Source organism: Littorina saxatilis, linkage group LG12 (genome assembly GCF_037325665.1).
Source record: "Littorina saxatilis isolate snail1 linkage group LG12, US_GU_Lsax_2.0, whole genome shotgun sequence".
NCBI lineage: Eukaryota > Metazoa > Mollusca > Gastropoda > Littorinimorpha > Littorinidae > Littorina > Littorina saxatilis.
The window spans coordinates 79,332,679-79,346,537 of NC_090256.1; the positions used below are offsets into that span (position 1 = coordinate 79,332,679).

Below are 13,859 nucleotides of genomic sequence, written 5' to 3' on the forward strand. Positions count from 1 at the left end.
GGGCATCCTAGACTTGAGGGTACGCGTATTACAGTCCAGCAGTTCTTTTCCGAATGGCATGCGTCTCCTGCCAAAGCCTTTCCAATAAGAACATCATCTGCATGATCAGGTCTGGTCGTAAAAATAAGCGTCGGCCATTTGAATTCCTGACTCGCAGAACGTTGATAAACATCTTCCAAACTAATTTTATCCGAAATGCACAGTCATTCTCAAATGAAAATCTGTGCGAAAAAAAACACACCACTATGTTAATGTGAGATGGGGTACATTTTCTGTTTAACCCACTTAAGTATTTGTGCTTTTCAGAGCACCTGGATGACTTTGTAAAACCAGGCCAGGTGAGCACCACGTACTGGTTTATACCTGACGTGATGGGGCCAGGCCCATGGACCCCCCTTGTATCACGCGTGTCTACACCTCTTCGTCACGTGACCGTGTTCGTGATGCCTATTCTGGCTTGGTGGGTCCGATTCTGGTTTGTCGCAGAGGAGCTTTGAACGATCAATTGAGACAGGTAAGTAGGCCGTTGTAGGAGTTTACTTATCACTGTTCATCAAAAGTGAAGAGGACAATGGTGTTTGTCCGTGTTTGTTTGTTTTGTTTTGTTGTTGTTTTTTGTTCGTGTGTTTTGTTTTGTTGGCTGCCTAAATGGCGGGGTAAAAAACGATCAGACACGTAAAATTCCACTCGTGCAAAAAACACGAGTGTACGTGGGAGTTTCAGCCCACGAACGCAGAAGAAGAAGAAGAAGATTCATCAACCCAAGAAAAGCATGAAGTGTCCTGCATAGGGAGATGTCTTCTCACGGAAATTCAGTCGATCCCTGCCCTTGTGACCCCCTCTCGAAAGCAACCACCTGCCCACAACGACCATCCCGAGGATCCCAGACAAGTGTTTTTCCTGTATACTTCACCCTTTGCAAAGCGACCACCTGTTTATAACGACCATTTTGGTCGGTCTCTTGGGTGGTCGTTATAGACATGTTTGACTGTAACAGGTACCACTTGTTCACCTTATCTACATGTATACATTTTATATATCAGTATTTGTGTTGTATTAGCGCCAAGTGGACCATGAATTCTTCCTGATGATGTCTGTAACGGACGAAAACCTGTCATGGTACAGTGACCACAACTTCCAGGCCCTGACGGTAGACAGGAGTGATGAGGATTTCTACAACTCTAACCTCATGCACAGTGAGTTTCGTTCCTCACCGCACATCCGTACTGTTCTAATTATGCTGTGACCGTCCCGTGTCCATTATGACACGTTAAATTGAAGACGTACGTTAAGTTCACTAAATATGTTGATGTTCCGCTTATCATAAAATCCGTGATCATTATGTGCATACCGGCAAGACGGGTTACTCTTTTTGTATCGTGTCTTCCATCCCACTTCAAATCGTCTGTTTAAAGCAACAACCTTATTGTGTGTATAAAAAAAATGTGGGCATATCCGATGATTGCCAGCTATGTTTTGATTGCGCTAGACATATATTCCTGGCGTGCTAGAAATATCGCAGGCATACTAGACATATCCCAGGCATGCTAGTCTAGTTTCATTTCAGATGTTGTAATATTGTCCTAGGTAAATTACCGGAAATGTATGGTTAACGCCAACCCTAGTTAATTACATCTGCATATTGTTAGATGTACAAGCATTTTGGGATTGCAAAAATCCGATTTCAAGTCAGTTCGAATGGTTTTCAGGTATGAATGGATACCTGTACGGTAACCTACCTGGGCTGAAGATGTGTTTAGGTGACCGCGTGGTGTGGCATGTGTTTAGCGTGGGGTCAGAGCGAGATCTCCACACCATTTATTTCCACGGTCAGCCGCTGACCCAGTTGGACACACACCTCAGTGCAACCTACGTTCTGCCCGGCTACTTCAGGACGCTGCTCATGAAGGCCGAAAATCCAGGTAGTGTCCAGCACTTGCACTCAGTGTCAAAACACACACACACACACACACACACATACACACACACACGCACACAGACACACACACACACACACGCACACAGACACACACACATACATATACACACACACACACACATACATACACACACACACACACACATACATTCGTCTCGATTCAGCTGTTGTCATGTCTCTTCCGCTCCGCCTCAGTGTGTCGCCTCCAGCTGTTTCTCGGCCTTTCTCTCTTCCATTTCCCTGGCGGGTTCCCAGTGTAAGTCAAGGATGATATATCATAACCATCAGAGCTGGACCTAGTGTATTAGAGGGAAGGGCTTCCAAAAGGGTACAGGGACTGGCACGGCCGAGAGTCTCAGGGCCTTGTTGAAATGTTGCATTTGAAAGGGGTATTTTAGTTCTCACCTTGAGAAAAAAAAGAGGTACATTTGCCGGGTAAGCGGGGGCTTCTGACGGGAACACAGGGCCGAGGGGCACGAGAAAGCAACCAACCGGGTGAGAGCCAGCCGCGGTGCTGGATTGGTTGAAATTGAGATTTGTTTTGATTTCAACGAATCAGACCCCGCGGTTTGTTCTCTTCCGTTTGTGTGGCACCCATATTCGGTACGTGTACCTCAGCCCAGGAAACCCCCTAGATCCAGCCGTGTCCATATCGCATCTTCTTGTAACTTTCCTTCGTTGTCCAGGCGAGTGGGCGGCGGTGTGTCAGACCAATGACCACTACAATGCAGGGGCCAAGGCGCTCTTCAACGTCAGTGACTGCGGCCTGAGGAGAGACTACAGCATCCAGTTCGCCAGGGGGTCGCAGTCCAGGACCTTCTTTCTGCAGGCGGAAGAAGAGATGTGGGACTATGCACCGTCAGGGATGGACAAGATCAGCGGCATGAACCTGTCAGATCCTGACCAGTGAGTGAAGATACGCATTTGGTTTCTCACACTGTGTGCATCTCCTCAATTTTGAGGGTGTTATCTTTTATGTGTGTATACAAACATATGCTGGCCACAAAGATTGTGGACTTAGTTGGATTAAAACGCACGTTCATCCAAAAAGCCTAATCGTTATTTTCGAGCTGCTTTCATGCACCGCTGAGAGGAGTTCATAGATTTATTCTAATGAGATATGACACCGATTGACCAATAAAATCGAATCTATACATATAATAAAAGAGAGTGTCTGTCTGTCTGTCTGTCTGTCTGTCTGTCTGTGGTCGCCATACCTCTGAGATGGCAAGAGGCAGGAACAAGATAGTGTGCACGTACACTCCCTAGGTGCCGCAGATGTGCACCTGGGTTTTAGTTTCTCCAGACATTGTTTCCTTCCTCGGATAATGACCCTCCCCATCTATCAATACAGTCTACATAGTGCAAGGGAGGTAAGTCATGCTTTGTCACCCACGGAAGGGAGGTAACTCTCATCAAACCAGTATACCGTGTAATTCTCAAGGGTTACCCCCCGCCCGCTATCATCCCGCCCCCCCCCCCCCCCCCCCCACACACACACACACTAACCCTGCCCCCTGCTGTGCAAGGCCAGTTCAGTGCCTGGTGTTCACATGTAGCAAGCACATAATGCCAGTGATATTACAGACTCTCTATCGCTCCTATGAGGAGAAGAAATGAAGAAGAAAAAGTTAACCGGACAGTTCAGGAAATTTCTAGAAGCAAAGGGAGGTAACTCTTACTTTGTATACATTGAAGGGAGGTATCTCTTCTAATGCAGGCACGCCTGATCAGTCTTTACAGAATATATAGAGTCGATGTTAGACCTGGTTTTCAAGTATCTAGAATTTTCCTAAGAAAAGGAGATAACTCAAGTCAAAAAGTTATTTTTCAGCAAAAAGAGTGTGTTGATGCTTTCACACTGTCAGTCCCAGCCTTTTAATCCAAATGTATGAGCTCACACTTTCATCTATTGCTTATTCTCATTGGAATAAGATTCTAGAAGTTTCTGAGAGAGAGGGAAGATTAGAAACACCCGGGCGAAGCCGGGCCTGACTGCTAGTTCGTTAATACTTTGCCTGTGGTCTTTTCAGAATGTGTTCAAACAAGTGTGAATAAATTAGAAGAATATACCGGACAGACTTTACACCCATATCACAGGCCCCCCCAAAAAAGGGAAGTCGTTTTTTGGGGTCAATCGTGACATATCATTCCAAGTCTTATTTTTTCTTCTGCAGCGATGGGCATATTTTCACAACAGCAGAAGGACCGTACTTGGGGAAGGTGTACAAGAAAGTTCGGTACCACCAGTACACAGACCAGACATTCACCACAGAAATCAAACGAGATGCGAGCGGGGAGTACCTTGGCATCCTGGGGCCTATCATTACGGCCGAGGCTTATGACATCATCACACTTGTGTTCAGAAACCAAGCATCCAGACCTTACTCTGTCCACGCTCAGGTGAGGAGTGATGCTTGACCAGTTCATCTCTGCTACCCCTGAAAAGGGAATATGGCCTACCTAAGTCAGGGCTCCCCACGGACGCCCCTCGTAGTGCGTCCCGGGACCCCCACTTTCAATTTTTACAGGGTCCATGGACCCCCACAGCAGAATTTTAGAGGGTCCTAAGGGTCCTAATGGTCCAAAAGCCGAAAAGTCCCAGTGTACTTATAAAACATTGTGGTCACGTATTGTGTACTGTGAAGTGTCTTCTTCCTTGGAATATGCTATAGGTGGACATGACCATCCAGGATGACCCGCTCTTTTAAAGTCTAGTGCGTCCCGGGACCCCCTCCATACATTTCTAGTACGTGTTTTGGGCTTCTAGTGCGTATAGGACGCAGGGCTCTATGGGGAGCCCTGTACCTTAAAGGCACACGCTATCTCATGAAGCGCCTGGAGCCAATTGTGACCCTCCACCACGAAATGAGTCGCATGTCACCTCGCGCGGTTCTGCGCTAGGCTTAATAAAAGTCCGGGGAGTGTCTGGTAACAGTGTGAGGGTCACCTTAGTCACAGGCTTATAACTCAAACAGTTTTCTCTCTTTTCTAAAACGGGTTTCACCACTGGATAGAGCATAAAAAAACTCTTTAGAAAAATGTAAAAATATGAAAATCATGCAAAGGTGACATGCGACTCATTCCGTGGTGGAGGGTCACAATTGATAGAACTCGCGCTATTGAAAAGTTATTTTGTATTATTTTTATAACTATGAAAACAGTTCGGCTCACCCTCTCAGATGTGGCCTGGATTTTTACATGGTGTACACTACATTGGGGTGTGCCCGTTAAAGATCCCACGATTGACAAAAGGGTCTTTCCTGGCAAAATTGTTTAGGCATAGCTAAAAAAAAAGTCCACCAAATACCCGTGTGACTTGGAATAAAGGCCGTGAAAGGTGAATGCTCGCCCTATTAGGCTTGAGGTTTGCTGGCCGATGTGAATGCGTGATATATTGTGTAAAAAAAATTCCATCTCACACGGCAGAAATTAATATGTAAAGCGCTTAGAGAAACGTCAAGCGCTATATAAATCTCCCCATACAATACAATACAAGACCATCCCTCCACTTGGTCACATACAAAACATGAACAGCCCCAGTTGCACGTTGAGAATTTGTTGTATGAATAAATGTGACCCTCCACCACGGAATGAGTCGCATGTCACCTTTGCATGATTTTCATATTTTTACATTTTTCTAAAGAGTTTTTTTTATGCTCTATCCAGTGGTGAAACCCGTTTTAGAAAAGAGAGAAAACTGTTTGAGTTATAAGCCTGTGACTATAAGGTGACCCACACACTGTTACCAGACACTCCCCGGACTTTTATTAAGCCTAGCGCAGAACCGCGCGAGGTGACATGCGACTCATTTCGTGGTGGAGGGTCACAAATTGAGGAGGGTGGGGGGCTGTTTGGGGTTTGGGTGTCCAACATTGTCATTCCAAATAAAGACCCTTTTATTTTATGACTGATTTTCTTCTCTACATTTTCAAGGTTGCAACATAGAGTTTTACTGTATTAATTATTATACTTTCAGATTTCTGTTTTGAAATGCACATGATTATCTTATATGTATTTTTTAACATCCTTAATTTCAGGGTCTATTCTATAAGAAGAACTCCGAAGGGACAATCTACGGAGCATACAGAGATGGGGCAGTTCAACCAGGAGAGACCAAAATATACGAGTGGTCTGTCCCTGTTGATTTTGCGCCGGCAGAAGGCGACTCTGATTGTATTAACCAGGCCTACTACTCTGCCGTCGATCCAGTCAGGGACACCAACTCTGGACTCATAGGTACGCGAACAATACAATGGTACCTGTAACGTCAGGCCCCTCCCATGAGAGGACGCCCCCCAAGATAAGACACTTTGCCGTAGTTTGTTATAAAACTTTACCAAATGTACCTATCATGTCTGGCCACCTACAATGTAAGGACATAATTACAAAATGATGACGAGCGTACCTTAGTAAGTGAAGTTAAATTGTAGTTGTATCGACCACAATGTAGACAGGAAAGGGACTACGTGAGTCTGCACCTGACAAAAAACGCACGGGCAATGACGATTTCCCGCGATCGCTCTTACGGGATCCAATTCTTCTCGGAATTTTGGGAAATAAAATTAAATAAATCATTTTACGAAAGACATGCAGCAAAAGCCTCTCTTTTTCTACAGGTCCTCTTGTAATCTGCAAGCCAGGGATACTAGACAAATCCGGGTCAAGGACGGACCAAACCAAGCCCATGGTGCTGCTGTTCGAGGTAATTGACGAGGCTCAGAGCTGGTACGTGGACGACAACATCAAGCTGTTCGGCAACAACGCCTCCAAGGATGACCCTGACTTTGGGGAGAGCTGTCTCATGCACTGTGAGTTAAGTGGTTATGTTGTGTGTGGGGGTGAGTGTTTGTGTGTGTGTGTTGTGTGAGTGGGGGGGTTGAGGGTGGTGAGTGTGTGTAGGGGTGGGTGTTTGTGTGTATGTGTGTGTGTGTGTTTGTGGGGGGTTGGGGGATGGTGTGGTGAGTGTGTGTTTGTGTGTGTGTGTGTGGGGGGGGGGGGGTGGTGGGGTGGGGGTGGTGAATGTGTGTGTGTGTGTGTGTGTTTGTGGGGATGTGATCATGTTGGGAGATGGGGGTGTGTGTGTGTGTGTGCTTGCGTGCGTGCGTGTGTGTGTGTGCTTGCGTGCGTGTGTGTGTGTGTGTGTGTGTGTGTGTGTGTGTGTGTGTGTGTGTGTGTGTGTGTTGGCTGTGGATAATTTGCGCCCCTTTGAAACATTAAGGCAAACAAATAACAGTGAGAAGTGGAGACAAGTGATCATGGCGTCACCATGAACAAAGAATTTCTCTTTGCCTTTTAGGCAGAGTCCACTTGATCAGACACTTTTTTCTCTTTTTTTTTTTTAAATCGCTCATCGGAGTTCACAATTCGTTGCTGCAATGAGTACCATTTTGATCAGGTGTGTTTACCTCACTGTTTTGAAGGGGCACAAATCTTCCCCCACAAAAAACACAACAATAAACACACACACACACAACAATAAACACACACACACACACACACACACACACACACACGACAAGATTAGTTTGGGAATTCGTCCATTAAATAATGCCAAAGAACTAGCCTCTTTTAACTTTGTTTCAGCAATCAACGGGTACATCTACAGCAACAACCCGGTGATAGAAGTCCCACAGTACGGCCTGGTCGACTGGCACCTCATGTCTCTCGGCAACGACATTGACATCCACTCGGTCCATTTCCACGGCAACGAAATCGTCATGTTTGAAACCGGCAAACACACGAAGGACGTGACGCAGTTGTTCCCTGGGATTTTCGAGACGGTGCGAATGAATGCCACCCTGGCGGGACAGTGGTTGTTGCACTGTCACGTGCACGATCACCTGACAGCCGGCATGGAGACCACGTATCTTGTCACGCCACCTGCTGCCGCTCCTACTGTGGACCCGTTTGGTTTCATTGGCTCTAACTAGATGCGACAGTGTACTTACTTATCTTTTAAGCAGATGTGTTACCTGACTCTTAAAGTTGTATGTTGCTTATGCAGGTTTGTTTTCTCTCTATTGAAGTTGAGGGTATGTGATCACAGGCGGAAGGTATCGTTCACTGGACCAACACTATCATAATAAGATTAGTAGTTGGTCCAGTGAACGATACCTTCCGCAGTAATGTTACGTGGGAATGAACTAAGCCATAAATCGAGAACGACTATTTTGGAGATTTGATTTCCATATTGTAAAACAAGTTATTTTATATTTTATTTTTTCAACGGAACGAGTTTATGTGTATCTATTGATGGAACAACCTGCATTCCTCTCTTTATTGTTCTTGTATTTTTTTTCATGTACCCCCATGGGGTTTCTTGAAATAAAATTTTACTTGCCTGTGATGTGATCTCAAGAGAATCATATTTATGTATTTGTTTGTATGTTGCTGTTCTTGTCCTGTTTCACGAAAGTATGTGTGCTAGGTATATGAACAATAGACCCTATCGGTATTCCAAGCTCTCGTAATCTCTCGCAAGCTTCAGAGCATAGCAAAGCATGCGGTACAGCGATCTCGTGCGAGCTGCACAAGCGAAGGTTCGAAGTTCTCGCGATGTTCAAAGCATAACAAAGAGCGTGTCTCGCGAGAGCTGCTCAGATACCCATGCTTTCCATACTTAAAAGTGTCAAAGTCCTGGTAGTGGTCCAGTGGAACCCCCCATTATTTTAAGACCTCGAAAAATCGGAGAAAACCGGGTCTTAAAAAGGGGGGAGTCTTAAAATGGGGGTAGTTTTACAGAGGTTATGAACAAAAAGTCTGAGAAAACCGGGTCTTAACATGGAGAAGTCTTAAATTGGGGGGTCCCAAACGAGGGGTTTCACTGTACATGTACATGGTTTTTGTTTGTGTTGTGCACACTTCGACAACTGCAGTTTCAAGTTTTTGATTGACAGCACCATTACTAATTCAGGACTTGTTTGAAACAACAAATTGTGTGGTGTGCATGTTTTGAAAGACTGAGATCTGGCTTCATCATTGGGATACAGACCTGTTCATTGTTGTCTTCAACACTATTTGAGTATGATATTTACACAAGTGTTTTCAAATGTCAGAATTTACAACACCTCACATTTCAGCAGGTTAACTGCAGCTCAACTGTTTTCAATTTTCAATTCTTATATTTTCTTAAGATGCAGTCCTTTACGTGGGATAAGAGCCTCCCTCCCCTTGGATACACACCAACAATCAGCCTCCCAGCTGATTCCCATACAGAGCGGTATTTGTTGTTGCCGTTTATATTGATACACACCAACAATCGGCCTCCTAGCTGATTCCCATACAGAGCGGTATTTGTTGTTGCCGTTTATATGGATACACACCAACAATCAGCCTCCTAGCCGATTCCCATACAGAGCGGTATTTGTTGTTGCCGTTTATATTGATACACACCAACAATCGCCCTCCTAGCTGATTCCCATACAGAGCAGTATTTGTTGTTGCCGTTTATATGGATACACACGAACAATCGGCCTCCTAGCTGATTCCAATACAGAGCGGTATTTGTTGTTGCCGTTTATATTGATACACACCAACAATCGGCCTCCTAGCCGATTCCCATACAGAGCGGTATTTGTTGTTGCCGTTTATATTGATACACACCAACAATCGGCCTCCTAGCTGATTCCCATACAGAGCGGTATTTGTTGTTGCCGTTTATATGGATACACACCAACAATCAGCCTCCTAGCCGATTCCCATACAGAGCGGTATTTGTTGTTGCCGTTTATATTGATACACACCAACAATCGGCCTCCTAGCTGATTCCCATACAGAGCGGTATTTGTTGTTGCCGTTTATATGGATACACACCAACAATCAGCCTCCTAGCCGATTCCCATACAGAGCGGTATTTGTTGTTGCCGTTTATATTGATACACACCAACAATCGGCCTCCTAGCTGATTCCCATACAGAGTGGTATTTGTTGTTGCCGTTTATATTGATATACACCAACAATCGGCCTCCTAGCTGATTCCCATACAGAGCGGTATTTGTTGTTGCTGTTTATATTGATACACACCAACAATCGGCCTCCTAGCTGATTCCCATACAGAGCGGTATTTGTTGTTGCCGTTTATATTGATACACACCAACAATCGGCCTCCTAGCTGATTCCAATACAGAGCGGTATTTGTTGTTGCCGTTTATATGGATACACACCAACAATCGGCCTCCTAGCTGATTCCCATACAGAGCGGTATTTGTTGTTGCCGTTTATATTGATACACACCAACAATCGGCCTCCTAGCTGATTCCCATACAGAGCGGTATTTGTTGTTGCCGTTTATATTGATACACCAACAATCAGCCTCCTAGCCGATTCCAATACAGAGCGGTATTTGTTGTTGCCGTTTATATTGATACACCAACAATCAGCCTCCTAGCCGATTCCAATACAGAGTGGTATTTGTTGTTGCCGTTTATATGGATACACACCAACAATCAGCCTCCTAGCCGATACAGAGCGGTATTTGTTGTTGCCGTTTATATGGATACACACCAACAATCGGCCTCCTAGCTGATTCCAATACGGAGCGGTATTTGTTGTTGCCGTTTATATTGATACACACCAACAATCGGCCCCCTAGCTGATTCCCATACAGAGCGGTATTTGTTGTTGCCGTTTATATTGATGCACACCAACAATCGGCCTCCTAGCTGATTCCCATACAGAGCGGTATTTGTTGTTGCCGTTTATATGGATACACACAAACAATCGGCCTCATAGCCGATTCCCATACAGAGCGGTATTTGTTGTTGCCGTTTATATGGATACACACCAACAATCGGCCTCCTAGCCGATTCCCATACAGAGCGGTATTTGTTGTTGCCGTTTATATTGATACACACCAACAATCAGCCTCCTAGCTGATTCCCATACAGAGCGGTATTTGTTGTTGCCGTTTATATGGATACATACCAACAATCAGCCTCCTAGCTGATTCCCATACAGAGCGGTATTTGTTGTTGCCGTTTATAATGATACACACCAACAATCGGCCTCCTAGCTGATTCCCATACAGAGCGGTATTTGTTGTTGCCGTTTATATCGATACACACCAACAATCGGCCTCCTAGCTGATTCCCATACAGAGCGGTATTTGTTGTTGCTGTTTATATTGATACACACCAACAATCGGCCTCCTAGCTGATTCCCATACAGAGCGGTATTTGTTGTTGCCGTTTATATTGATACACCCCAACAATCGGCCTCCTAGCTGATTCCAATACAGAGCGGTATTTGTTGTTGCCGTTTATATGGATACACACCAACAATCGGCCTCCTAGCTGATTCCCATACAGAGCGGTATTTGTTGTTGCCGTTTATATGGATACACACCAACAATCGGCCTCCTAGCTGATTCCCATACAGAGCGGTATTTGTTGTTGCCGTTTATATTGATACACCAACAATCAGCCTCCTAGCCGATTCCAATACAGAGCGGTATTTGTTGTTGCCGTTTATATTGATACACCAACAATCAGCCTCCTAGCTGATTCCAATACAGAGCGGTATTTGTTGTTGCTGTTAATATGGATACACACCAACAATCAGCCTCCTAGCCGATTCCCATACAGAGCGGTATTTGTTGTTGCCGTTTATATTGATACACACCAACAATCGGCCTCCTAGCCGATTTCCATACAGAGCGGTATTTGTTGTTGCCGTTTATATGGATACACACCAACAATCGGCCTCCTAGCTGATTCCAATACAGAGCGGTATTTGTTGTTGCCGTTTATATTGATACACACCAACAATCGGCCTCCTAGCTGATTCCCATACAGAGCGGTATTTGTTGTTGCCCTTTATATTGATACACACCAACAATCGGCATCCCAGCTCATTGCAATACAGAGCGGTATTTGTTGTTGCCGTTTATATTGATACACAAACAATCAGCCTCCTAGCTGATTCCCATACAGAGCGGTATTTGTTGTTGCTGTTTATATTGATACACCAACAATCAGCCTCCTAGCTGATTCCCATACAGAGCGGTATTTGTTGTTGCTGTTTATATTGATACACCAACAATCAGCCTCCTAGCTGATTCCCATACAAAGCGGTATTTGTTGTTGCCGTTTATATTGATACACCAACAATCAGCCTCCTAGCTGATTCCGATACAGAGCGGTATTTGTTGTTGCCGTTTATATGGATACACACCAACAATCAGCCTCCTAGCTGATTCCCATACAGAGCGGTATTTGTTGTTGCCGTTTATATGGATACACACCAACAATCGGCCTCCTAGCTGATTCCCATACAGAGCGGTATTTGTTGTTGCCGTTTATATTGATACACAAACAATCAGCCTCCTAGCTGATTCCCATACAGAGCGGTATTTGTTGTTGCCGTTTATATTGATACACACTAACAATCGGCCTCCTAGCTGATTCCCATACAGAGCAGTATTTGTTGTTGCCGTTTATATTGATACACACCAACAATCGGCTTCCTAGCTGATTCCCATACAGAGCGGTATTTGTTGTTGCCGTTTATATTGATACACACCAACAATCGGCCTCCTAGCCGATTCCCATACAGAGCGGTATTTGTTGTTGCCGTTTATATTGATACACACCAACAATCGGCCTCCTAGCTGATTCCCATACAGAGCGGTATTTGTTGTTGCCGTTTATATTGATACACACCAACAATCGGCCTCCTAGCTGATTCCCATACAGAGCGATATTTGTTGTTGCCGTTTATATTGATACACAAACAATCAGCCTCCTAGCTGATTCCCATAAAGAGCGGTATTTGTTGTTGCCGTTTATATTGATACACACCAACAATCGGCATCCTAGCTCATTCCAATACAGAGCGGTATTTGTTGTTGCCATTTATATTGATACACACCAACAATCGGCCTCCTAGCTGATTCCCATACAGAGCAGTATTTGTTGTTGCCGTTTATATTGATACACACCAACAACCGGCCTCCTAGCCGATTCCCATACAGAGCGGTATTTGTTGTTGCCGTTTATATTGATACACACCAACAATCGGCCTCCTAGCCGATTCCCATACAGAGCGGTATTTGTTGTTGTCGTTTATATGGATGCACACCAACAATCGGCCTCCTAGCCGATTCCCATACAGAGCGGTAATTGTTCTTGCCGTTTATATTGATACACACCAACAATCGGTATCCTAGCTGATTCCCATACAGAGCGGTATTTGTTGTTGCCGTTTATTTTGATACACACCAACAATCGGCCTCCTAGCCGATTCCCATACAGAGCGGTATTTGTTGTTGCCGTTTATATTGATACACACCAACAATCGGCCTCCTAGCCGATTCCCATACAGAGCGGTATTTGTTGTTGTCGTTTATATGGATACACACCAACAATCGGCCTCCTAGCCGATTCCCATACAGAGCGGTAATTGTTCTTGCCGTTTATATTGATACACACCAACAATCGGTATCCTAGCTGATTCCCATACAGAGCGGTATTTGTTGTTGCCGTTTATATTGATACACACCAACAATCGGCCTCCTAGCTGATTCCCATACAGAGCGGTATTTGTTGTTGCCGTTTATATTGATACACACCAACAATCGGCCTCCTAGCCGATTCCAATACAGAGCGGTATTTGTTGTTGCCGTTTATATTGATACACACCAACAATCAGCCTCCTAGCTGATTCCCATACAGAGCGGTATTTGTTGTTGCCGTTTATATTGATACACACCAACAATCGGCCTCCTTGCTGATTCCCATACAGAGCGGTATTTGTTGTTGCCGTTTATATTGATACACACCAACAATCGGCCTCCTAGCTGATTCCCATACAGAGCGGTATTTTTTGTTGCCGTTTATATTGATACACACCAACAATCGGCCTCCTAGCTGATTCCCATTCAGAGCGGTATTTGTTGTTGCCGTTTACAGACCTGCCTACC

The 13,859-nt window shown here is 44.8% G+C and overlaps 1 protein-coding gene across 1 annotated transcript; it reads left to right on the forward strand.

Annotated features, from left to right (window-relative positions):
* Positions 1 to 383: 383 nt before the first annotated feature.
* LOC138982867 (hephaestin-like protein) lies at positions 384 to 8,288 on the forward strand. Its single transcript, XM_070356255.1, has 8 exons — positions 384 to 514; positions 1,061 to 1,196; positions 1,710 to 1,922; positions 2,626 to 2,845; positions 4,117 to 4,342; positions 5,980 to 6,178; positions 6,559 to 6,750; positions 7,526 to 8,288. Exons 1-8 carry the CDS (start codon positions 386 to 388, stop codon positions 7,870 to 7,872), a joined length of 1,662 nt encoding a protein of 553 aa, XP_070212356.1. The 5' UTR covers positions 384 to 385; the 3' UTR covers positions 7,873 to 8,288.
* The last annotated feature ends 5,571 nt before the right edge of the window (positions 8,289 to 13,859 follow it).

Excerpts from the sequence above, each read along its gene's own strand:
- LOC138982867 (XM_070356255.1), top strand. The coding sequence starts at position 386 with ATGGACCCCCCTTGTATCACGCGTGTCTACACCTCTTCGTCACGTGAC. Across the intron at positions 1,923-2,625 it reads CATGAAGGCCGAAAATCCAG|GCGAGTGGGCGGCGGTGTGT; the intron begins GTAGTGTCCAGC and ends TTCGTTGTCCAG. Across the intron at positions 6,751-7,525 it reads GGAGAGCTGTCTCATGCACT|CAATCAACGGGTACATCTAC; the intron begins GTGAGTTAAGTG and ends ACTTTGTTTCAG.